This window comes from Macrobrachium rosenbergii, chromosome 48 (assembly GCF_040412425.1).
Source record: "Macrobrachium rosenbergii isolate ZJJX-2024 chromosome 48, ASM4041242v1, whole genome shotgun sequence".
NCBI classification, from domain to species: Eukaryota; Metazoa; Arthropoda; class Malacostraca; order Decapoda; family Palaemonidae; genus Macrobrachium; species Macrobrachium rosenbergii.
In genome coordinates this window covers 36,493,926-36,519,476 of record NC_089788.1, presented here as the reverse complement: position 1 = coordinate 36,519,476, position 25,551 = coordinate 36,493,926, and the positions used below count along the sequence as shown (strand labels likewise).

At 45.5% G+C, this 25,551-nt stretch overlaps 1 protein-coding gene across 4 annotated transcripts in view; it reads left to right on the top strand.

Annotated features, from left to right (window-relative positions):
* The window catches only part of LOC136831343 (ATP-dependent DNA helicase Q1-like), a 443,841-nt gene that overhangs the window by 283,289 nt on the left and 135,001 nt on the right, over positions 1 to 25,551 (top strand). For all 4 annotated transcript variants that reach the window (XM_067091647.1, XM_067091648.1, XM_067091649.1 and 1 more), the window contains 3 exons: positions 12,972 to 13,073; positions 19,644 to 19,798; positions 19,983 to 20,161. In XM_067091647.1, coding sequence (XP_066947748.1) covers positions 12,972 to 13,073; positions 19,644 to 19,798; positions 19,983 to 20,161 — 436 coding nt within the window. The remainder of the gene's footprint in view (positions 1 to 12,971; positions 13,074 to 19,643; positions 19,799 to 19,982; positions 20,162 to 25,551) is intronic.

Genomic DNA, 25,551 nt, shown 5'->3' with positions numbered 1-25,551 from the left:
GTTCAGAGGACCTTCAAAAGACCCTTCTCAGAGCCCAGGATCTGGGATTGATGATCAACTTTCAGAAGTCTCTGTTGATTCTGTCACAACGGATTCTTTATTTAGGGATGATAATAGACTCTCAGAGTTTTCAGGTTTCTCCCTCCCTGGAAAGAATAGTCTTGCCTCAGGACAGTGAGTAGATTTCTTCTGGATCAATGCTCCACCAACATATGGATAAGCCTTCTGGGGACATTATCATCCAAAGAACAGTTCGTCCTTCTGGGCAGGCTTCATATGAGACTGCTACCATTCCTTCGTAAAAATCAGCTGGAACAGGAAGAAACACCCAGACTCGTTCGCGTTCCGAGTGACTCCCAAGATTAAAGAAGACCTGCTTTCGGGGAGCTTAGAAGGAAGGTTGTTGCAAGGGAAATCTCTTCTTCCGTTGAACTCCAACCTAGACTTCTTCTCAGACGTGTTGAGCCTAGGTTTGGAAGCTCTGTTGAGAGCAAGGAAATTTCAGGGACCTGGTCCCTGGAACAAAGAGATTGACATATAAATGTCAAGGAACTGAAGGCAGTTCATCTGGGGTTACAATTTTTCAAGGAAGAAGTGTGCAACAAGACGGTCACAGTACTTTTCAACAGTACGACTGCCCTGTCATATATCAAAAACAAGGGGGAACACTCTTTCTCCCTTTATGAGATGGCAAGGGATCTTCTGCTTTGGGCAGAACAATTTCAGGTCAAGCTTCTTATGTGATTCATTCAAGGGAAGCTCAACATTCTGGCATACAAATTAAGCTGCCGGAAACAAGCGTTACCCATGGAGTGGACTCTGGATCCTCAGGTTTGCTTGGATCTGTGGAAGTTGTTGGGGGACTCCATTCATAGACCTGTTTGCGACTTCCAGGAACCATCGTCTCCCCCTGTTTTGCTCGCCAGTCCATGATCCTTTAGCATGGACAATCGATGTCATGCTTCAGGACTGGTCAGACAGTCACCTTTATGCTTCCCCCAGCCAACTTTCAGTATGGTAAGACAGGTGATCAACAAATTCCACTCATCAAAATCTGTCAATGATCCTAGTTGCTCCTTTTTGGCCAACAAAGGAATGGTTCCCTGACCTCAATCTCCTCGCAGGCTTTCCAAGGCTGCTACCTCAAAAACCTCATCTGCTAAAACAACCCCACTTCTGCCACTTTCATTAGGGGTTGTCTACTCTGGTCCTGACAGGCTACAAACTATCAGGAAACTTTTTAGAATGCAGGCAGCAGTCCTCTGATAGAGTATATCAGGCTAAGTGGACAATTTTTAGAGACTGGTGCAAAAGCACAGTGTTGTCTTCTAAGACATCAGTTGCTGAAATAGGCTTTCTGCTATATCTCAAGACCAGTAGAAACCTGTCATCCTCAACGATCGAGGGTTATAGGGCCATGTAAAGCTTTGTCTTCAGACACAGGGGAGTGGACCTTTCTTCTAACCGGGATTTATCAGATCCAATTAGATCATTTGACACCACGAGACAGAAGGAGGTAGCAGTAGTGCCATGGAACCTGGACATGGTTCTTCTTAGATGGTTGTCTGGGCCCCGATTTGAGCCTATGCTTCCAATTTCCCTAAGATATCTAATTAGAAAGACCCTTTTTCTAGTTGTTAGCAACCGCAAAATGAATCAGTGAGGTCCATGCAGTAGACAAAAAAAGTTGGCTTCTGCCAAGGGAATACTGTCTGTTCCTTCTCTTTGGGATTTTTGGCCAAAAACTAGTCCATTTCCAAACCATGGCCTCGTTCCTTTGCAATTAAAAGTTTGTCTGAAATTGTAGGCCCTAAATAGGAAGAGAGAGTAGTGTCCTGTGAGAGCTCTAAGGTTTTATCTTCAGAGAACAAAGAAGATTCACGGTCCTTCAAACGCTGTATGGTGTTTTGTTAAGAATCCTTCTTGGCCACTTTCGAAGAATGCCCTGGTATTCTTCTGTAGAGACCTCATCTCAGAAGCCCATTCTTCGATTGAAGATGATGTTTTTCCATTATGTAAATTGAAGGCTCATGAAATTAGAGCTGTAGCCACTTCTATGGCGTTCAAGCGTAATTTGTCTCTCTCCTCTATATTGCAAGTGACTTTTTGGAAATGTAAGTCGGTCTTTGCAGCTCATTATTTGAAGGAAATTGAAACCGTGTACGATAATTGCAGTACTTTGGGTCCATTTTTGATGGCTGGCATGGTGTTGGGGGAAGATGTGTAGGAAGCATTCCTTCCTTCCTTCCTTTGCCTTGATATGAGGTTGTTGAGTTTTTAAGGAAGCTTGGGGGTGCAGTGTACCGGATTGCCCTCCAGTCCTTCATAGTTGGGCAGTGGTTTTTAACTTTTTATGGTACAGTATTAGGTGATGTATATTGTTGTATTTTTCTGTACTGTGCCCTGGGCAGGGGCAACATAATTACCTTTGTCAGTAATTGGAATCTTCCTTGCTACAAGGTACCCACTAATATAGTAGGCTAGCCTTGGCCATAGTGCCACGCCACTATACGACAAGGCGAGCACCAATAGAGGCAGTATCTTCCTGCAGTAGCCTCCTTATGAGGTAAGGAAACAACAGGCATTTTTAATGTTAGCAATCTTTTCAATTCTCAGACTCATTACCATTACTAATGTTTTGGGGGTAGATTTGTTCATGCATCCCACCTCCTGTCAATATGGGAATCAGCAGTGTAATTGCTTGGTAAGTTACATATATAAAAATGACATCTTTGTAATAAAATAAAGTTTTATATATACTTACCAAGTAATTACATGATTGGAGCCCTCCCTCCTCCCCTCAAAAGAACATTATGGCATCAACAAATTGAATCCTTTTGCTAGTTGTTCCTCTCTTACCCCAAAAGTGGGTGAGGTTAGTCACCTAGCCAAACAAAATAGCACAACCTACAAATCTCAAAATTTTTAGCTGCCGAGAGAGTGAAAGTAATAGCAATGTAGTTACTTGGTAAGTATACTGTATACTGTATTTTATCATAAAAATGTCATTTTTATTGTCTCCGACACATACTGGTTCCTTCAAGCCTTCAGCAGGTAATGAAAACAAACTCAGTACTTCATGCCCAGAAGTGTAGCAGTAGAACATTGTGTGATGTCGAAATAGCTAGAGGTGTGCGATTCTTTCCTCAGCTCTTTCAGACCAAGAAAGTTATCCGGGTTGGGTAAACCCAACCAGTCGGTTCAGAGATTTGTCCAGATTTCCCCCACCAATGGGTAAGTCTCCTGTGTAAAGAATGAAGATTTGTATTTGAGTAGGAAGAAAAAGCAACTCATAAAAGTAATTTGTATTTTTCCTAACATACAAACCTGAAATTCTATACATTCATGTCCCACCTCACTCACCCCTCATTCTGGTACTTGGACTGGAATGCAAATTGGAGTGCAGACTGACAGGTGGGTGGAGCTTCCCCCTACCCACCTTTAGTTAATGACCCTGTTTGAAAGTTAAATGCCATTCCAACTTGCATTTTCAAGCTAAATCCTTTGTGAAGAACTTCAGGTTTGTATGTTAGGAAAAATAAAAATTACTTGAAAATTTGTTATTTTTACTCATTACTTTACACCCGGTCAGGTGGGCAGAACAAATGCCAAATCACTAATTATAAAGGGAAAGCAATTCCCCATTATGGGATATTTTTGTATTTCTGGGTTCCGACCTGTGTCAGCCGGTGAAATATCCATTCAGCACATATTTCTAGGTAAATTCATTGCTAAATATACCAGAGAAAAGCTCAATGCAAAGCTGGGGTTACTACCCCCAGTGCGAGCTCCATAAAATGGAGTCGTGTACATGAAAGGGTGAGTTTGTCACTATCACAGGCCTTCGCCCTGTAGACATTCCCAATCTCAAAAAGTCCCCGGAGCGAGGTGCCGTTACAACGCCCGCACCGCTCCCAGACTATCAACAAACCAGCTGCCATTATCATTCCATTTATAGCACGCGTCGACCTTTGTTGTGTTTTGTCTTGTGCGCTGTTTTTGGCATTTCTTTTTCCTTGTGATGGCTTCTTCGCAGGATATGTCTTTTTCTAAGTTGAGTACCATCTCCTCTTTTTATTTTAGGCGGTTGAGGCTCCTTATTTTCCTCCTAATTCTATAATTTGGGGGACAAATATAACGCCCGCTTCGACCGCCTTGCTCCCATCCTCATGTGACATTCAGTCTCGGTGCGGGTCTTGGTGGGGCTTCGTTTCCCCCTTCTTTTTTATATGTTTTTATGTATGTCTTGCATAATTTCATATTTACTTAATTTTATAATTAGTTCTTTTATTTTACCCCTTCCCTGGGGAGACGCGGGTCCTTTTGTCTCTTAGGCTACGAGTTCCCCCTCTTGCCTTTGGGATCTTTATTCAGTCTTATTTAGTTTAATTTTGGACCCTCACCTCCTCCAGCTCTCTGGTATATTCTCTGAGATGGTACGGTTATGCCTTATAGTTTTATTATACTGTTAGCGCACGGATGATATAGATATTTATGGATTATTTTGGTTTACAATTTTTCATAAGGGTCGGCCATTTTACCTTCCGCGCCTCATATCGCGTTGGGTTTGGTTCACCCTTCTACATGTGTCTTTTATTATTTAAATTATTTCTTTGTTATACGATATATTATTGCGTGGTTAACTTTTACTACCTTAGTCAGATAGATCCCGTGTTCCCTCCCAGGCTACCCTCCCTGGCCGCTGGTCGGCTTCGGTAGGTTAGCCTAGGAAGTTAAGCTACTTTGCGGCTCTTGCACCCTTCCACTACGGAGGTAGGTTAGGTGTGTAGGAGGGTCTCATGTTCTGCGCTTTCCCGATGTTTCGTTTGGTTCGGATGGGTGTTTAAGGCCTACGTTTTCCCCCTCTCCCTGTTTCGGCCTTTCCGATTGGACCCTTGAGTCCTAGTAAGGTTAAGCTAGAATAGCGAGGGTATTCTTATTCGTAGCCTACCCCTGTCCGAGCTGTCGATGTCGGGACAGCATCCCAGCTTCGTGAGTTTTCCCCCTCTCCTCCCTCCTCCATTACACCCTTGGCTTGTTTTCGTATGCATCGTTAACATGCCAAGGCTTGGGCACTCTGAGCCCTTCCCATTCCCTCAGTAGCCTACATTCCTTACCCCTTCCCCTGCATTGAGTGGTTCTCCCTAGTTCTCTCTACCCAGGGTTACCAATCTCTGTTGATCGGCACCCTGTAGAGAACTCGTCTGGTGTCTGGGGGTGCTTCCCCACCCTTGGCCACCATTCTTTGATTACCATTTCTTTGCGTTCCTTTGGCCTTTAGAGGATTTCATTGTCTTCTCTCCTTCCGTGGTAGTCGTTTGTTCATGATCGGCTCCTCGGGAGGGGGGGAGTGGGCTTTCAGGTGTCCGGGGGGTGCTCTCTCACTCTCTGGCCGCCTCTTGTAGGTCCCCTCCATTGGCCTATTCCCCTCCTTTCCCTAGCGCCAGTGTAGTCGTTCTCTTGGACCGTCACCCCGTGGAGAATATTTACGGTAGCCAGTTAGAGTTTTCCACCTGACTGTCTTCTGTTTACATGTCCGCACGTCTGCTAGTTATTATCGTCCTTGTTTGTTTCACCGTTCTATTCATTTAGAACATTGACCTTTCTCTCTGGGTATCTGTCTTGACTTTGGCTAGATCTTTTTATAATGTCTTCCGCTAGGTTGTCAGGCTTCTCGTTACCCTCTTTTCTTGATAACCACCCCGGTGGGTATGGTGTATGGTCGGACGGTGCTCACCACGCCTCCCCCGCCGTCACTATACTTATGGTGTAACTTGACTCCCCCAGCGCCAAGTGGAAATCCTTTTATTTTATAAGCTAAGGTTAACCATTCATTTTGATTGTTTATTATTATTTAGTTTTTGACGCATGTTCTCAGAGGGACCTCTAGTTTCTCCGGACTAACTCCGGCGGTCCCTTTTATTTAGCATGTATAAGATAGTTATACCCCAACCTTTCACCGGGATTTCCCGGCGGGGTCTGACCGGACTTTTGCATGCTCCGTCAGTCTTTATTATCCTAAGACGCTACTCCGGCACCCCACTCCAGCGTGCCTTATTAGCATACTCATGTACCCGTCCACTTACAGGTGGTGCGTTGTCAGGAGCAGGGGTGTACGGCGGTCCTGCAACAGGCTTGTGGGCACGAGGTGTGCAGGTCCCACTCCGGCTGCGCAGTTCGTGTCGGGGACCTGATCGTCTGGCACCCCGATGGATGTGAAGTGTGCTACGCTCTGTACGAGCGAGTGTTAGATGATTCGGTAAGCTGTGGGTTTCCGGTTCATAGTTCTTTCTTGAGTTTACGCCTTTTGTGGATAATTCTATGGGAGTGGGAGATCTCTTTAGTTGACAGTCTCCTTCTTTCAGATTGACCGCAGCTCCCTCGACTCTTCGTTACTGACCCTCAAGACCTGGGTCAGCGGCTTTGGGAGGAACGTCGGGTCGGGGAAGCCCTATGTCCTCTCCCAAGAGATTTGTAGCGTCCTCTGCCCGGCGCCTGGGTCTCAGCGTCGGTCCCGGAGGAAGTAGCCGCCCCTTGATCGCTGGGATACGGGAGATGACACAACCCTCCCAGGAAGAAGTGGCGCTTGCGAGAGGGTTGCGGAGGAGGTTGCTGCCATGAACATCAACCTCGAACCGATGAGCGTAGACCTGGATCTACAAGGAGGTAAGGGGGTAAGTGAGGCAGATGGTCTTCTATTTAGTTCTCCTTCTTCTTCTGCTTCTTCTTTCAGAGGGTTTGGGAAATCCTCTTACCTTATGGACGGTTCAAGGTCTACCGTCCCTAAGGTTAAGTCGGTGAGAACAAAGACCTTAACAAAGACCCTAGCCCCGTGCCGTCTACGAGCAAGGCCTCCTCCTCTGGGAAGGGAGCACGGTCTAAACAAAGTAAGGAGAGTCCCCCTCCTCCTTCCTTTGATGCTGAAGCTTTTGCCGAGCTTCTTATGCAGAAGTTAGACAAGAGGGTTGATGACAAACTGTCAGAACTCTCTTCCCAACTGTCTACCTCCAATGCATCTGTGCTGTCCCTAACACAGCAGGTAAAAACCCAGGAGAACTTGATCTCTGGGTTTATGTGCGGCGGAGCGGCTGCTCGATCCTTGGCTGTTCCAGACGCTTCCGGTCTTCCTCCCTTTGATAAGGGAAACCCCTGGCGCCTGGCTCTTTATGCTCCGCAGCATGAAGACACCCTTACCATAGAGGGTCTGGGCACCCGTAGGTTGGAAGAACTAGAATTCTTCCCTCCTGGTCTGCAGCCCCCCTACCCAGGTTACGCCAGGCTTACTGAGGAGGCCTGGATTAGGTCCGACAGGGTCCCAAAGGAGACTGTAATCTTCCCGAGGGATCAGGCACAGTCCACCCTGTTGCGTACGCTGACGGAGTGGCAGGCGGAGAACACAAAACTTATCCCAGCCAAGGGTACGTTCACGATGTTCTCTTTGGGGGAGGCTATCCCTACCCCATGCACGACGAAGGTAGCCCTGCTCACCAGTCAGACGAGCATGGAGGGCAAACCCCTTCCTCAACTCCGGGAGACAGATCCCACCTCTCTGGTCTTCCCTGGAGATTCTGAGTTTTGGATGGGAGCTCCGGCCACCTTCACAGTGACAAGACTTGACCCCGATTGCGCTTCTGCCCTCTTCAGTGAGCAACTTCCGAAGATCCCGGATTCGCTCCTGAAGGCCGAAGCCGACACTAAGAGCAGGCTGAGCAGGTCCTTAAACTCTCTGACTCTGGCTGAGGCAACTTCGGTTGTCTATAATGAGGACGCCCTGTTCCAGGTCCTGACTAAATCTCTCCTAGCAGGTTTTCAACAGGACCTTCATGACTTTATCACGGCTCGAATGAACTGCCGGAAACACATCTTCTCGGCAGCTTCTATCCAGCACGAGCCCAATAGGCTCATGAAGAGCTCCATCTGGGGAGCTAATCTCTTCCCCCAGGAAGAGGTGGACGCGGTCCTAGCTGAAGCAACCAGGGCTAACCAGAGTCTCCGCTCCCGTTGGCGTCTCCCCTTCAAACGGAAGCTGACGGAGTCCGCCGGACCTCATCCCAAATCTGGGAAGAGGTTCAAGAAGTTCAAGAGGCTCCCTACCCAGACTGTTCTGCAGGCTGTTCCGGTCTTCCCAGCTGGTCAGCCTTCAACCTCTCGAGCCCAGCCTCAACCTCAGTACGTGCTGGTTCAACTGGCTCATCACTCCCTCGCTGCCCCTACTTACGTTTCATCCCCGGGTTTCAATGCCACATATGAAAGCCAAGGTGCATTTCGGGCGATTAACCAGAATGCCAGGGGAAGCAGAGCCAGAGGCTACTTTAGAGGTAGGTCGGCGTCTCGCTCCTCCTCCCGAGGGAGGGGAGGCAGAGGTACCAGAGGAGGCAGACCATCTCCCGCCCAGTGAGATCTCTCAGGTAGGTGGGAGGTTATACCACTTTCGGGACCAATGGACCTTCAGTCCATGGGCCCACAGCATAGTCTCCAAAGGCTTGGGGTGGAGTTGGAGCAGAGGCCCTCCTCCCCTAGTCAGGTTCCATCAGTCACCGTCCAAAGTCCTAAAGGACTTTGTGAAGGATCTATTACAAAAGAGGGCAATAAAGAAAGCGAGACATTTGAAGTTTCAGGGCAGACTGTTCAGTGTTCCGAAGAAAGGTTCCAGTCAGCAAAGAATAATCCTAGACTTGTCTCATCTAAATTCTTACATTCAATGCGACAAATTTCGCATGCTTACAATCTCACAGGTTCGGACCCTACTACCCCGTAGAGCCGTAACCACCTCTATAGATCTTTCAGACGCTTATTATCACGTCCCGATTGCGAGAAGGTTCTCTCCTTATCTGGGGTTCAGACTGGGAAAGCAAGCATACTCGTTCAGAGTCATGCCATTCGGTCTCAACATAGCCCCCAGAATTTTCACCAAACTGGCAGATACGGTAGTTCAACAACTACGGTCTCAAGGGATCATGCTGGCCGCATACCTGGATGATTGGATCATTTGGGCACCCGACGCCAGCGAATGCCGGAAAGCAACAACCATAGTAATCGGTTTTCTGGAATCTCTAGGCTTCCAAATAAACAGGGAGAAATCCTGCCTAGTTCCAGAGAGCCGCTTTCAGTGGTTGGGGATCCGGTGGGACCTATGTTTATACAAACTATCTCTTCCGCCGGCCAAACGGAAAGAAATAGCCAAAGCAACCAGACAGTTCCTCACGAACAAGAAAGCTTCCCACCGTATCCAAGAAAGAGTCTTAGGCTCTCTTCAGTTTGCTTCAATAATGGATCTACTTCTGAAAACCAAACTGAAGGATATAAACAGGGTATGGCGGAGACGTGCCAACATCAGGTTCAGAGAAAAGGTGTCTCTAATTCCGCCAATTCTGAAGAAGAGACTCCGGCCCTGGACAACAGTCAAGAGCTTATCAAAGTCAGTACCACTCCAATTTCCCCCTCCGGCTTTAGTGATTCATACCAATGCTTCTCTAAGCGGGTGGGGAGGATACTCTCAACACAAGAAAGTGCAGGGAACATGGTCCACTATGTTCCGCCAGTTCCATATCAATGTTCTGGAAGCAATGGCAGTTTTTCTAACGTTAAAGAAGCTGCACCCAACCAGACTAATCCATATCAGACTGGTCTTGGACAGCGCAGTGGTGGTGCATTGTATAAACAGGGGAGGTTCCAAATCGAGCCGGATCAACCAAGTAATGATAGCAATATTCTCCCTAGCAAACAAGCACCGGTGGCATCTGTCAGCTACTCATCTGGCAGGAGTTCGGAATGTCATTGCAGATTCCCTATCCAGGACAACTCCGCTGGAGTTGGAATGGTCCCTGGACAAAACATCATTCGAGTGGATTTGCAGTCAGGTCCCAGGTCTCGAAGTAGATCTCTTCGCAACAGAATGCAACCACAAACTTCCCTGTTATGTGGCTCCCAACCTGGACCCTCTGGCTCACTCCACAGATGCAATGTCGATAGATTGGAACAAGTGGCGGAGGATCTGTCTGTTCCCTCCAGTAAACCTGTTAATGAAAGTCCTGCACAAGCTCAGGACATTCAAAGGCCAGGTGGCTCTGATAGCACCCAACTGGCCAAAGAGCAACTGGTTCCCTCTTCTTCTAGAACTGAAGCTTCGATGCATACAGATTCCCAAACCAAAATTGACACAAATAGTACAAACTCGGACTGTGTCAGCTTCCTCAAGAGTTCAAAATGCCCTAGCTTTATGGATTTCATGAAATTTGCAGCTCAGAAAGATGCTAATATTGATCCAGTTAATACTTTATTTTTAGAATCAGACAAAAGGGAATCTACACTCAGACAATATGACTCAGCAGTCAAGAAATTAGCACTCTTCTTGAAAGAATCTGAAGCAACAGTAATGACCACGAGCCTTGCAATCTCATTTTTTAGGTCATTATTCGAAAAAGGTCTTGCCTCTAGCACCATTACTACAGCCAAATCAGCTTTGAGAAAGATATTTTTACATGGTTTTAATATTAACTTAACGGATTCTTATTTTTCTTCAATCCCTAGAGCATGCGCTTGCTTGAGACCAGTAAACCGTCCACACACGGTTTCCTGGTTCTTAAATGATGTTCTTAAATTAGCATCAGAAATTGATAATCAGAATTGTTCATTCTTAAGCCTGCTAAGGAAGACCTTATTCTTAATTAGTTTAGCTTCAGGTGCTAGAATTTCTGAGCTGTCTGCTCTATCTAGAGAGCCGAACCATGTTGATTTCCTCCCGTCAGTAGAAGTTCTGCTAGCCCCTCACCTTAAATTTCTCGCTAAGAACTAAGATCCTCGAGATAGATGGTCCTCCTGGAAGGTTATCCCCCTTCCACAAGACCTATCATTATGCCCAGTCTTTACTTTAAAGGCCTATTTAGACAGAACCTCTAATATAACTTCGGGCCCTCTTTTTGTGAGGGAAGGTGGAGGAACTATTTCTATGAAGGCCATCAGACAACAGATTTTTTATTTTATTAAACAAGCTAACCCAGACTCAGTTCCAGAGGTTCATGATATTAGGGCGGTGGCCACCTCCACTAATTATTTTCATCATATGAATTTTGAGGATCTCAAGAAATATATGGGGTGGAAATCACCTTTGGTTTTCAAACGCCACTACATGAAATCCCTAGAGGCTCTAAAATTTCCCACAGTTGTGGCAGGAAGCATTGTCCCTCCCTCTGAATGATACCACTATATATTTCATTCTTTTCTGTCACTCTTTCTCCCACCTACCTGCCTCATTTATTCCCTTTACCGTCTTCTACGGGTCAGGCATGCTTCACAGCCTGTCTCCTGACCATGTTGCATATTGTCTTTGTCCCCTTTTGTTAGCATTTAAGTATAGTTTAATTATGTTTTAATGTTATGTTTTTTCATGTTTGCTGTGGGGCATGGTTTCCACACCTTAATGTTCTTATGTCCTTACATGATTTCGTTTTGGATAATTAAAACTCACTTGGACTAATAGTTTTATTTCTTTCCATTACAATAGTTTCATTTGATCTTCACCAAGCTGGTATATTTAATTCTCTGTTATTATTTCACCGGCTGACACAGGTCGGAACCTAGAAAAGGGATTTTGACAAAGGAAAAATCTATTTCTGGGGGAAGACCTGTGTCACCCAGTGACCCACCTCTATTCTCTCCTTTCCCCCCCTAGATAATACCATGCTTGGGTGGGGGGGTGCTAACATGGAATGATAATGGCAGCTGGTTTGTTGATAGTCTGGGAGCGGTGCGGGCGTTGTAACGGCACCTCGCTCCGGGGACTTTTTGAGATTGGGAATGTCTACAGGGCGAAGGCCTGTGATAGTGACAAACTCACCCTTTCATATACACGACTCCATTTTATGGAGCTCGCACTAGGGGTAGTAACCCCAGCTTTGCATTTAGCTTTTCTTTGGTATATTTAGCAATGAATTTACCTAGAAATATGTGCTGAATGGATATTTCACCAGGTGACACAGGTCTTCCCCCAGAAATAGATTTTTCCATTGTCAAAATCCCTTTTTTGGAGATGAATGTAGAAATTGTTTTTCTACTGACCTCATACTTTTCATTCTATACAAAATTTTTGTTGTTGGTAATCTCAAATTAATGGTTTGATGTTTTTACACATTGTTAATTTACTCTAGAAATAGTTTGCATGTATACTGTACTTTAAGAAAAACTTAATGGACATTAATACAAGTTATAGGTTAGCAAATCACATGGGCATATGCACATTTAATACTATTAATATACAGGCTAACTGCTGTAATTAAGAAAGGCTAACTGCTCTATTTAAGACTGCTTCACTACTGCCTTCTTTTTGTGGTGTCCACTGGACAGTACTGATGGTTCACTGTAAGGTCATGTATTGTTTTGGTGATTTACTTTTTTGTCAGTTGTCTTTTGTTGTCTTTTCTCAACTGGTGACCATCTTTTTTTTTCTAGCTTCAGTAACTCCCCTTGTTTAAGAAAAAAATACAGTAATTCTGTGTTTTCTAATCGTAGAGGAGTCAAGGAATTTGACTGGTTAAATGACAGTAAATAATAGTTAAACTTCCAAATCTGTCCTGTTGCCACACCTCTAATCCATAAATCTGAGCCCTCTGCAAATAAGACAAGGGTTCCTCACATTTAGGGAGATCTCACATATCCACTTTGACTACATTTTTCTTGGTATGACCAACAGTACTTTTAGCAAATAGTTTTTCTGCTCTGGTGGGAATAAAAGAAAATTAGGGACAGAAATAAGTTCACTTCTGTCTTGAAGGCTTTAAAAACATTTGTCTCATAAAGTAGTTTTGTATTCAAAGGCAGTTTTTCATATTTTCAGTCAGTAATTGTTTAGGCCAGTGAAGATCAGTCACGTTAGTTAGTGTGCATGTTTGCTTAGAACAGTAAATATCCTCAAAACACTTGGTCCCTTTTCATATATTAGAAAAGTTAGCAATTATGCTTGTATCATCCTTCAGGTTGTCGTTGCAACAATTGCTTTTGGCATGGGCATAGACAAACCTGATGTTCGATTTGTGATCCACCATTGCATATCCAAGTCTATGGAGAATTTCTACCAGGTAGGCATCAAGGGTTGGTATTTGCAGTTTGTGTTTTTTTTTGGTATTTGCAGTTTGTGCTTGTTAATTTATAATTACAGTTCTTTGGTACAGTATTTGAGTTTTGTATAGATCCTAGTGAATTCAAGCTCTTCAAATATATAATCTCATATAAGTAACTTTCCAAGTAATTACATAGCTAATAGTTTCACTCGCACGGCAGCTTAAATTAAAAAGATCGTGGTAGCGCTTCGATTGTTTAGAGTAGTTGACCAGCCCCGCCCACTAATGGGAATACTAGGAACGACTTAGCAGACAACCTCATTCTGTTTCTGCCACTCTCGATGTTAACATCAGGGGTTTGCAGCAGCTTTGTTCATTGTTCTTCAGTTGAATAACTGGATTTTAGTGAAGTATTATCACTTATTTCGAGTAGCCTTCAAGCTTGGTAACTTTTAGGATCAGTTTTTTCGTGTTTTGTTATTATTATAACTGATTCACGTTCATCTAATTTTCACTACTGTAGTGAAGTTGCAACCAAGATTAAACAATCTTCATAACACTCTCATACATTTTGCAGAGAGCTGAAAAGTTAAGTGTAAGGGCAGGCATTTAATAAGGAGAGATTTTGTGCTGAATGTATTTAGTGTTTGGGATGAGCAGTAGGAAGTAGAAGGCTCCCTTGAGAGCCGAGAATTGTGTTCTAAGTGCCCAGCACCAGCTCCTGAGCACCTGGAACCAGCTACAGAGCGCCCGGCGCCCACTCTCATGCACCAGGCGCCAGCTCTCAAATACCTGGCGCCAACTGTCCCCTTTCCTCTTTCTCTCTTACTACTAGCCCTCCACTTGTAATCCACTTATTCCCATACCTAGCTCCTGTGCTTCCATCCCTTGCCACTGGAAAGGCATCTTTTTGGATGTGCATATTCTTATCCTCACTCAGGAACTGGGCTTTATCATCATTCTTTAGAAGTCCCTATTGACCGTCACAAGAGTCCTCTTTTTGGAGATCTGTCTCAACTTGGATTTTCGGGTTTTCCGTCTGCCAAGTTTCTTGCAACCCACCGAGACGTTCGTCAAGTTAAGCAGACTTCATATGAAAGTTTTGCAATTCTGCCTCCAGTTATCGTCCAGTTCTGAGGATTCCAGCACAGACAGAAAGTGCCGTTATGTATTTTGGTTCTTTGTGGCCACTGAAGATACGCACAGATGACGGTTGCCGTTCTCCACTTCTTGTCAAGCGGTAAAGAGGCAAGCCCCATCCCACAGCCTTCCTGCAGTTTCGCTGTGGTTCCCTCTGTGTCTCCCTCGGCCCGACTTGCAAGGAACGGAGATACCGTCTCTTCTGAGCACTCTTTTTGTTGAGGAACCTTACTTGGCCTCCAAGCAAGAAGAGAAAGCAATTTCCGAATGCCTGGATCCAGTGAGCTCCTGGTGTCAGCTCAGCATTATCTCTCTAGTTCTCAGCTCCCGCCATTGAACGCCTAGTGTTTTCCTGAGTGCCCGGCTCCAGTTTCTGTTCACCCAGTGCCATTTCCCGAATGCCTGACACCAGTTCCTGAGCACTCAGCTCTATCTCTTGAGTACAGGTAGTTCCCGGTTATCGGCGGGGGTTCCATTCTGACAGCATGATGATAAGCGAAAATCGCCGAAAACTGAAAATTTGCGATTTACGGTGCTGATAACCAGAGATTGGCACCTCTGTTAGGTATGTATTGGCTCAAGTACAGGCCAATTATTGGCGCCAATAAGCGGAAATTGGCAATTTTCAGCTCCGAAAATTGCTGAAAATTGGAGATTTTCATTGTTAGACAAGCGCCGTAAAACTGGACTGCCGATAACCGAGCCCGCCGGTAACCGGGAACTGCCTGTACTTGGCTCCTGCCTTTTCTAAGAACACACTATCGTTTTTCTAGAGCGCCAGCTCCCAATTGAGCGCCTGGCTCTGGTTTCTGGTCTTCAGTTGGCCAGGGCCAGCCCCCAATCACCTGGTGCCAACTCTTAAGTATCAGTCTCCCACCTCAGGGGGCCATTTGGCCTGCTCACTAGTATTTTGTCTCTCTTCAGTCTGTTCCACCTTCGCTTATACTGTAGTTCAAGACGAGCTGACGTTGACCCCTTTTAAGCAACAGTTAATGTCTCGGAGTCCTGTCCAAGATTATGAGCTTTTTGAAGAAAGCTCACTCCTCTGGCCCTTTCTTCGTACTCCAAGAAGTCTCTCAAGGAGTTGGGAGTTTGGTTTTTGGTATCAAGGGAGCAAGACAAGTGTCTTTTATTTTCCTCCCTCCGATGCTTTGACGGAACTAGACCGCCTTGTCGAAGATCTTGTCAAGGTTTTTTAAAGTTCTTAGTTTTCTTGACTGGCAGCAGGAGCTGGCGAAGAAGATAGAGGACTTCCAGGTTTTATCGAGAGACATCACCTTGGATTGTCTCCGAGTCCTGTCCTGTGCGGACAAGGACAGTTAAGATGGCTTTTAGAGATTTCCACTCTTTGCTTTTGAAATCTCAAGAAGAAAGAGCTCTGGTAGTCCTTTGCTACTGAGGGAGTCACAGTTGAAAACCAGCCCTGTTATTTTCACCTCCGGACCTACTTCACCTCTTCCCTCAGGACACAGTTTTGAGAATTGTATCTGTTCAGCAGAAGAATTTATCATAGTCTGGTTTTTTGACAAGGCCACTCTTATGTCCGTGCCCAGGCTTTTGTCTCTTTTATGGACTTTTTCAAGCTTGTTCTAAGCTTACCAGGTATTAGTTTCCACCACGTACAGTTCCACATACAGTATGTCTTCGGTTTGTGGAAGGTGTTGTCGAGTCCACATAAGGAGTCGAGCCCACACGGATGTCCACATGGCTGCATGGCTGTCAAAGAGCCCGCAGGGTTGGCAGCTAGTCCGCACCGTTGTGTGCGAGTCTGCATCATGATCTGCAAGTTCACTCGGTTGTCAGCAGGTCTGCATGGCCCACAGCCCCCTTTGTCTCTTTGAAGAGATGCGAAGTTCATGATGGAGACCAACCAGACAGCCCTGTCATCCATTATCCAGGACGATTGGATGGAAAACTTGGTCTGTCTTCTGAGACAGGGTCTTCCAGTTCGGAGGTCCCTGCTTCGGTCTCTCTACGGCACTTCAGGTCTTCACTCGAGTCCATGCTCCTCTTGCATTTGACTTCATTTTCTGGGCATAAACATCAATCTTGACCTGGACAACTGAATTCTTCAATTCCCTTCGAAAGAAAAGTGCTCAAAGGTTTTGAACACAAGACCAACTGTGACAGGGAAACACAGGCAAACACATTCGATTTTCCCATAACCCCTGATTACAGTTGGACCTACAGTGGTGGCTGTCCTATAATAGACTTTTGAAAGGGAAGTCCCTTCATCCTTTGAGCCCAGACGTATTCCTCTCAGTGCCCCAGATCTAGGTTGGGGAACCTGCTTTGGGGTACTGGGAAGTTTTCGGGACATGGTCCCCGGAAGAACAGAACCTTCACTTCCATGTGAGAGAGCTGATAGCGACTTAGGGCCTCAGTGCTTCTCGACCCTAGCTCACAACAAGACTGTAGTAGTCCATTTTGACAAGACCACAGCCCTAACGTATATACGTAAGCAAGGAGGCTCTCACTCATTGTCTCTCCACCAAACAGCAAGACAGCTTCTATTGTGGGCAGATCAAAATTGAGTTTTCTAGTCAATCGATTTATTCAAGGCAACCAAAAGTTCTGGTGGGCAAATTGAGAGCAGGTTCTTCCCTCTGGGTGGACCTTAGATCCCCTGGTCTGTCGAGGTCTGTGGAATTTATGGGGCAAACCGACTTTGGACCTGTTTGCCACTGCAAGTAACCTTTGCCTCCCTCTCGTTTGTTCTCCAGCCCCAGACCCTCTAACATGGGCAGCAGACTCCATGCTGCAAGATTGGTTCAACTTGGGTCTTTTGCCTTTACTCCCTTCAAAATGGTCAAGGAAACGTTAACAAGTTTCAGGCTCATCGTAACATTACGATGACCCTCATAGCCCTGTTCTGATGTAAGAATGGTTCTCAAACTTGCTACGGTTGCTGGTGGACTCTCCAAGCTCCTTCCCCAACTGTCTACTCAGATATCTTCGCTTCGCCTTTACGCCCTTCAACATGGTCAAGGAAATGTTAACAAGTTTCAGGCTCATCGTAACGTTACGATGACCCTGATAGCCCTGTTCTAACCCATGTAAGAATGGTTCTCAAACTTGCTATGGTTGTTGGTGGACTCTCCAAGCTCCTTCCTGAACTGTGTCTACTCAGACATCCTTGCTTCAAGAGATACCACCAAATGTGGTCCGCTCTTGCCCATACGGGCTTCAGACTGTCGGGAAGCTTGTCAGGACGAAAAGGGTTTTCAAGACTTGCTGCAAAGGCTATTGCAAGATGCAGACATCAATCTTCTAGCTCTGTCTAGCAGACTAAGTGGGCAATTTTCTGAAGCTGGTGTCACAGACACTACTACTCTTCTTCTGAGACATCTGTGACCCAATTGCAGATTTCTTCCTTTATCTGAGGAGATCTAGAACCTCTTGTTCTCTACCCTTAAGGGGTATTGAACTATGCTTAATTCAGTGTTTAAGCACAGAGACCTAAATCTTTTGTCATACCTAAATCTTAAGACCTCACCAAGTCCTTTGACATGCCCAAGCAAGGAAGGAAGATCCGGTCTCCTGGAACCTGGACGTAGTGTTGAAGTGACTGACAGGTCCCTCTTTTGAACCCCTACGCTCCTCTTCTCTGAAAAACCTTACCCAGGAGGCTTTCTTCCTGGTGACCTTGGCTTCTGCTAAAACATATTGGCGAGATCTAAGCCATTGATTAAGAGTAGGTTTTCCACAAAGAGATGTAGTTTGCTCGCTTACCCTTGGATTTTTAGCCAAGAACGAGGACCCATCCGATCCCTGGATCCATTCTTTCTCCCTTAAGAACTTAATGGACATCCTTATCTCTGAGGAAGAAGAGAGAGCTCTGTCCAGTTAGAGCTTTCAGATATTACCTGAGCTGGTCCTGAAGATCAGAGGACTATCCGTAACCTCTGGTGTTCTGACAAGAACCCATCTCACCCTCTGACTAAGAACGGATTGTCCTTCATCTTAAATGGACTTTATTTCTGAGACACTCTCAGATTCAAGAGAACATTTTGCCTACTTTTTAAGTGAAAGCTAAGGACGTCAGCGCAGCCTCTCCTCATTAGCTTTCAGGCACAATATGTCCCTTACTTCCATTCTGCAATTGACCCGCTGGAAGTGTAATCGATCTTCGCATCTCACTATTTAAATGAAAGTTGAAACAGTGTTTGAAAATTTGCAGCACCTTAGGGCCATTATTAGTGACTGGCATGGTATTGCAGGAGGAAGCACAGGAATTCCTCCTACTACCTCTTCACCTTGTAGTAAGGTGTCGAGTTTTGGGAACTGGGGGTACAATGTACCTGGAGCACCCACCACCCTTAGTGGATGGGTTGTGGTTGTTATTTCATTGTAGGTGACAGCATTGTCTGGTTGTCTTTTATATTGGTACAGGCAGTCCCTGCTTGCCAGCGGCATCAGTTAACAGTGTTTTGGTGTTACAGTGCTTGGCTAGCGACATCGTTAACCAGATTTTTGGTGCCAATCTCCGGTTAATGACACCATTAAGCTGGGATTTCGGTGCCGATCTCCGGTTAACAGTGCCTGTAAGCAGGGATTTCAGCGCCAATCTCTGGTTAACAGCACTGTTGAGCAGGGTTTTTGGCACTATCATCGCCGATTTTTGGTTAATGCCACTCCACTGGGTACGGAACCCCTGCTGTTAACTGGGGACTGCATGTACTGCGCCCAGGGCAAGGGTACCTCTTTATGCTTTGCTGCCATCGTTCATATCCTTCGCTGCAAAGCTCCCACTTGAGTAGAGGCGCTCCATGGCTTTACCACCACTACAGGTTAAGGTTAACACCAACCAGAGGCAGTATTCCCCTGCAGTAGCTCTCTTACTAGATAAGGAAATGACAAGCATTGTGTTCAGTGCCAGCAACTTTTCTATTTCAAAGTCATTACCATGACTTAATATTTTGGAGTAGAATATGTCTATTTATCCCACCTCCTATCAATGTGGGATTCAGCTCTGTAATTACTGTACTTTTATGAAAATGTTATTTTCATGATAAAATTAAGTTTCATACATATATACTTACCAAGTAATTACAGAAACAAAGCCTGCCCTCCTCCCCATTGTTGAACATAAGGGCACAAACAGAATGAGGTTGTCTGCTAAGTCGTTCCTCTGTTAGTGGGCGGGGCTGGTCACCTACACTAAATAATCGAAGCGCTACCACAATTTTTTTAATTTAAGCTGCTGCGTGAGTTAGCTATGTTATTACTGGGTAAGTATATATGAAACTTAATTTTATCATGAAAATAACATTTTATTGTGCACAAAAATGTCATGAGTCTTTTCATTATGTATAAAAGTGTTTTGAATTTAAATCCTTGTTATTTTGTATAAAAGTTTTATGAATCTGAATGTTGTCTGGGGTCACATGTCTACTCCAGTCTTTGTCTGCTGCCCAGTTCATTTTTTATCAAAGTGCTTCTTTTTAGGAGAGTGGCAGAGCAGGAAGAGATAATAAACCTGCAAAATGTCTTGTCTTTTGGAGATATGCAGACTTTGCAAGGCAAAGCACAATGGTTTTCACAGAACAGACTGGCCTTGATAATCTGTATGGACTGATAAGCTATTGTCTGGATGGTAACAGGTATGGTAACATTTTTCGGGTCTTCAAGCTGTTGTATGTAAATGATCATGTATCATGTACAAAGTAGACTTATTTTACAAATTATTCTTTTGAGCTTATAATTATTGTGATCAATTCAATCTTTCATTAATAATGGAGGATGTAGAGTAACATAATTGACTATCCTTATCTAAACTCTCTGTAGGTGTAGGAGGAATATCATTGCTGAACACTTTGATGAAAGATGGGATGCATCAGACTGTAATGGCATGTGTGACCACTGTCGAACTCCAAGAGAAACAAAACGTTTAGATCTGAGAGTATATAGTGAGCAGCTTTTGATGATCCTAACGAAAGCCTTGAGTAGAGACCAGAGACTGACAGGTGGGTGTGATGATTGAGTAGATGTTTAAAAACATGTTTATGCCTACACAAATACAAACCTGTACTGTATTCCTTACATAGGATTTAGCTCCAAACACAAACTGGAAATGGGCATTCAAACTTATAGACAAGGTAGTTAACTACAGTACCAACAGATAGGAAAAGCCACACCCACCCACCCATTGATCTGCATTCCATTTTGCTTCTGGGCTCTGTTGAGTTCAGACTCCTCTCCGGACTTTTTGCCCAGCTTAGTGTTTGAACTGTTCGCAATGAATAACCTTCAGTATTCTTTTTACTTTTGAATTTGACGCTGTATTTTTTTTATGGACCAAACCCATTAGTCAAAATAAGTAGGCTATGCTTGCAAGGGTTTTGGGCATAGATTTTTCTTTGCTAGGATTTGGTATTTTGTTTTTGTCGAAAATGTAGCGGCTTTTGATAGTGTTCATCAGTAGCTGTATTGTTATCCATTTAAATTACTAATAATTTTTACTTTTCAGGTCTGTGAAATTTAGTCACAATGGAAGTTGCTGCAAGAGTGGGGCCTACCATAAAGGAGGTAGCTCTTCAGTCGCATGGTGCCAGTAATCTGTGTGCTTAGAGGAAAGAAATTCTACCCCACGTTTGAAGTCTAGTTAGGCTTATTCCCATGAGCTATTATCCTTGGGGTAGGGCAAGGGAGCTTGGTCACCAATGGTAACTGGTTTTTCCAGGATAGGGATGGCATTTGTGCATCCTCTTAGACTTGAGGTCTGCTCCTGTCTTAACTCTCAGTAAGCTTTCGAGCTTACATTGAGTTGAGTTTCCCCTCTCACCATGACTCTTCAGTCATACAGAGAGGGGATTGTGCGACCTGTTCACATGGCTCTTCTCTTCCTGTGCACATGACCTAAGGATTGGGCTCATGGGCGCCAACATGTTAGTGGCATTTTCTCTTGTCTGTCTATGGTCAGACAACCTTGGTGTCAGGGGAACACTTCAACTCTTCTCACCCATGATTGTTACATAGAGAGGTTTATATAATCTGTTTGCACAGCTCATTTTCTTCCTGTGTACCGGCTCTATGGGGTGGATTTACACGTGGAAATAGGCTAATGGTATTCTCCTTGTCTATCCAGGGTTGGACAACTGTGGTGACAAGAGAATACTTGGAATCTTCTCACCAGGAATTCCACCAGGACTCATCATGGTCGCACAGAGAGGAGTTTCAGCAACCTGTTTGTATAGATTGTTTGCTATCTGTGTGCCTGGTCTATGGACTGGGTTTACCAATGGCAGTGGGGTATTTTTGTCTTTTCTGTCCATCTATGATCGATTAATTGTGGTGAGCAGTTCGACAAAGAGCTTCTCCTCACCACAACTCCCAAGGGTTGCATGGAAAGGGTCAGCATGCTATTCGTGTGCACCCTCAGTGGGGTAGTGACATTCCCAGTCTTCAGACTGGGTCTACCGTTGGCATCAGGGTTCTCATGACTTTCCTGTTCCATGCATGGTCGGACAATCAACTCTGAACATCACGACTTCTCCGGGTCGCTCAGAGAGGGTTTGCAAGACCCATTTGCCAGCAGTGTTCTTGGTCTATGAATCAGTTTCATGCTGGCAGTAGGGAAGTTTGTGTGGAAGGTTTTGGAGTTTACCTGCATCGTTTCCGTGCTTGGTACATTAGCACTCATGGCGCTTGTATGGCCTGAGCTATTATTCTCTAGGGAGAGTTCTTTGAACTCTTCCACCTCTCGTAGGCACAGCTAGCTGCGTGACATGAGGAGAAGTGGATGAGCAGTATCAGGGCATGTTCCTTCCCTTCCTTTCCTTCTTTCTTGGTTTAACTGAGCACAAGGAGAGGAAAGGAGGTGGTTGTGTTTATGTTGGAAGTGGTTCTGACAGTGACTCTATCATGACTTACATTTCTCAGACGAGAGGCTTGTCTGTGTTGGTGTAGGTTAAGGAACAACCTGGTAGCCTTCTCCCAGGGCTGATGGTGGAGCAGCATGGGCAGCCAAATGGTCCCACTATATGGATCCCTTTCAGACTACACAGTAATAGCAATTCTTGGAGTTTTTAGTTCCTTGAGGGCAAAAGTCTTGGGAAGCAACTACGGCTCTTTTTAGGAGCTGTCCTTCAGGTTACTCTGAGGGCACCTCCTGATCTGTTGCCATAACCTCAGGAAGTGTGTGGGGACTGGACAGGGTTAGCCCCTTATTTCCCAGTGAGTCATGCAAACTTCTTCCTCACTGCTTTCACACCAGAGGAGGTGGTTGTACTGCAGTGAGTGAAGGTGACTCCTTGGAGCTAATGGAGGGTCCAGAGGGTGAGTTCCTACTCTCTGGCACTCCCGAAGAGCTGTCTCTCCAGGCGTTCTTGGTTTTCATAAGAGGGATAGTTTGCTTTTCTCTCTTCCTTTCTCAAACCAAACTCGCTCACAGGTCACTTCTTGTCTTGGGAATTGTTCGGTGTTTAACATTTTGAAACCTTTCTTTCCCCACAGGTAAAATAGAGAATTACTCTTTTTGCCATCTCCTCCTGGCAGTGGTTAGTTTGGAGTAGAGGGTAAGAAAGGGGGAGAGGGCAGAGCCAAGAGTGACTATCCTCTTCCTTCACTGCTAAGTAAGGGTATCCTCTCTTGCGTGTAGTAGCACGTACAGGGAGCAGAACCACCTTCTTAGCTGTCTTCTGGACACCTAGAGGTCTGTGCTTGAGCTTTTAAAAGACACTGCCCTACTTTCAGAGATACAAAGAGACAGGGTCACAAGTTAAAATTGTGTTCGGAGCACTCCCCTTTGCCACCCATGAGTTCAAATTTTGCTCTGGTTGCCTATTCTGCTAGTAAGAATTTTTGCAAAGAACATAAGGAAGAAGAACTTGTTCCTTTAACCCCTTCTCTGATTATCCCTAGTATTTTCTGGTTAACTACCATGCATTCTTCCTACAATCAGTAGAATATTTGCTCAGACTCTTAAAAACATTCCTACTTATTTCTGTCTTGGTTTAACTCAGTCTGTGATGAATACCCATTGTCTAAATCCCATTTTCTGAGTCCAGTCCCGTGTCAGCCGGTGAAATTCCATTACAGCACGAATTTCTAGGTATAACAATGCTAGATATACCAGAGAAAAAGAGCTTTCAGGAAAGCTGGGGTTACTACCCCCCGTCGAGCGTCTTCTAGGAAGACGTCGGTATAATGAAGGGTGAGTGAAATACCACTACCACAGAAATATACTCGAAAGATCTCTCCTCATCAAAACCCCCGTAAAAGAGCGGTGAGCCGTTACAGCCCCCACACTCAACACCCGCCAGGACGGCGACACCAGCGCCACCTACTTCATTCCATTTTCTAGCACGTGATAAATTCGTTTTTTTGTGTGCTCGTCCCCTTTTTGGATTGTTTTCATCATCTACAATGGCATCGAGCACCTTTTCCATCTCTAAGTTAAGTACCATCTTCTTGTGGGGTTTTGTTCTATTTTATTGGCTGTTTTGCTCTCGTGTTTTCATAAATATTGAGATCTTCTTATGACGCCACGGCGTTCCCCGCCAGCCATGTCGACCGCGAGGCGACTCCTTCTGTTCTTTCGGTTGGAGTTGTCTCCTCGTCGTTATAGAAAGATTTTAACCCCTTGAATTCCTTCCTGGTGGTTCCTTGCGGTGGCTCCCCTCCCTTTTTAGTTTTTGAATTGCATTATCGGCCTATCGGCCTTTATTAGGGTGATGCCCCGTCCAAGTACCCCCCCCCCCAGGTTGGGTTCATTTTCATTTTGGTTTCAGTAGGCTATTATTTTATACTTGAAGATGGTGCTCTTCTTTTATTTTTAGTATATTTAATTATTTTTGTTTATTGTTTTTTGGTTGTGTGGTTTACCTCTGGTGGGCCTCTCCCGAGGTAGGCTACGCTCCTAATGAGCTTAATTTGATTTTGATTGTTTATGTGTGATGGTATTTTTGTAGTGTAGCGCCATCCCTTGCCCTGGAGTGCGGAGATCAGGTTGAGGGAGTTTTGGTTGCTGTTTCCTCCGGGTCGTTTTACAGTGGATAGAGTGAGCCCCTTAGTTCTCTTCCTCCATTTGGGGAATCGAGTTCTTTGGATGTGTTTCCTCTAGGCTAGTCGCCTCCTTACCCCCCCTTCTCGATCCCGGTTGGCTCTCGGCACAAAATTTCTCTCCCTGCTGCTTCCTCCTCCCTTTTACACTCCTTCCTCTTTCCTAACCTATACTAGGTTAGGCCCATATTAGGCTTCGCCTAGCAAGGAGTTGGGCTTGGGTTGTGTAGCTCCCTGGAGTAGGCTACCCTTCCAAGTTCATTTGGAGGAAGGATGCAGTTGAGCGGGTGACATGTTTCTCCCTGTCTCCTGTCCCCTTCCGGTAGCCTACTCCTCTCCACTACCCCCTACCCCCTCAGCCTTGCGACTGCGTGGGGTGACGCTAGATGGCGTTTTCTCGAGTTCAGGGACTCCTCCTATTGGTAGAGGGATTCGCTCCCTCCCATACCGTCCCTAGCTTCGCTGTGGTGGGGTGGGTGGTTTGTTTGCTCGAACGTGTTCGAATCACTTTCTCATACCTCTCGTCTCCCCATCGGGCTACGAAGTTAGGGTGAAATGTGTTGCTAGAGGCTACTGCCGTCTCCTTCTCAGACGAACCCTTTTTCCAGGTTCTAGCTAAGTCCTTCCTGGCGAGCTTCCAGTCGGACTTGCATGAGTTCATCATGGCCAGACTGGAGTGCAGGAAATTCATCTTTGCTGATGCTACTATCCGCCACGAGCCTAACAAGCTCGTGAAAAGCTCGATCTGGGGACCTAACCTCTTCCCTGAAGACGAGGTTACATCCGTTATGTCTGAGGCTACACGGGCCAATCAGAGTCTGCGCTCTCGCTGGGGCATTTCCACTTATAAGCGCAAGACCCCAGAATCGGCCGGCCCCAGACGAGAGGAGGCAAACGCTTCAGGAGGCATAAGAGGCCCCATCAGGCGGTAGTCCAAGCTGTCCCGGTCTCGGCAGTGGCCCAACCATCTACTTCGTGTTGGTCCAACCAGGCCCACCCCCAGCATAAACAGGAAGGGGCAAGGTCCCCACAGAGGAAGGTCTAACACCACCCCAAGAGGAAGACCTGGACGTGGTAGAGGGAATAAACCCGCTCCCTCCCACTGAGAAAACACAGGTAGGTGGTCGCCTGTATTGGTTCAGGGACCAATGGACCTTCAGCCCTTGGGCACACAGCATTGTGTCCAAGGGACTGGGGTGGAGCTGGATCAAGAACCCTCCCCTCTAACCAGATTTTACCAGCCACCCACATCAATCCTACAGGATTACGTAACAGAATTGCTCAACAAACGAGCAATAAAGAAAGCAAGGCACCTAAAGTTTCAAGGCAGGCTATTCACTGTTCCCAAAAAGAC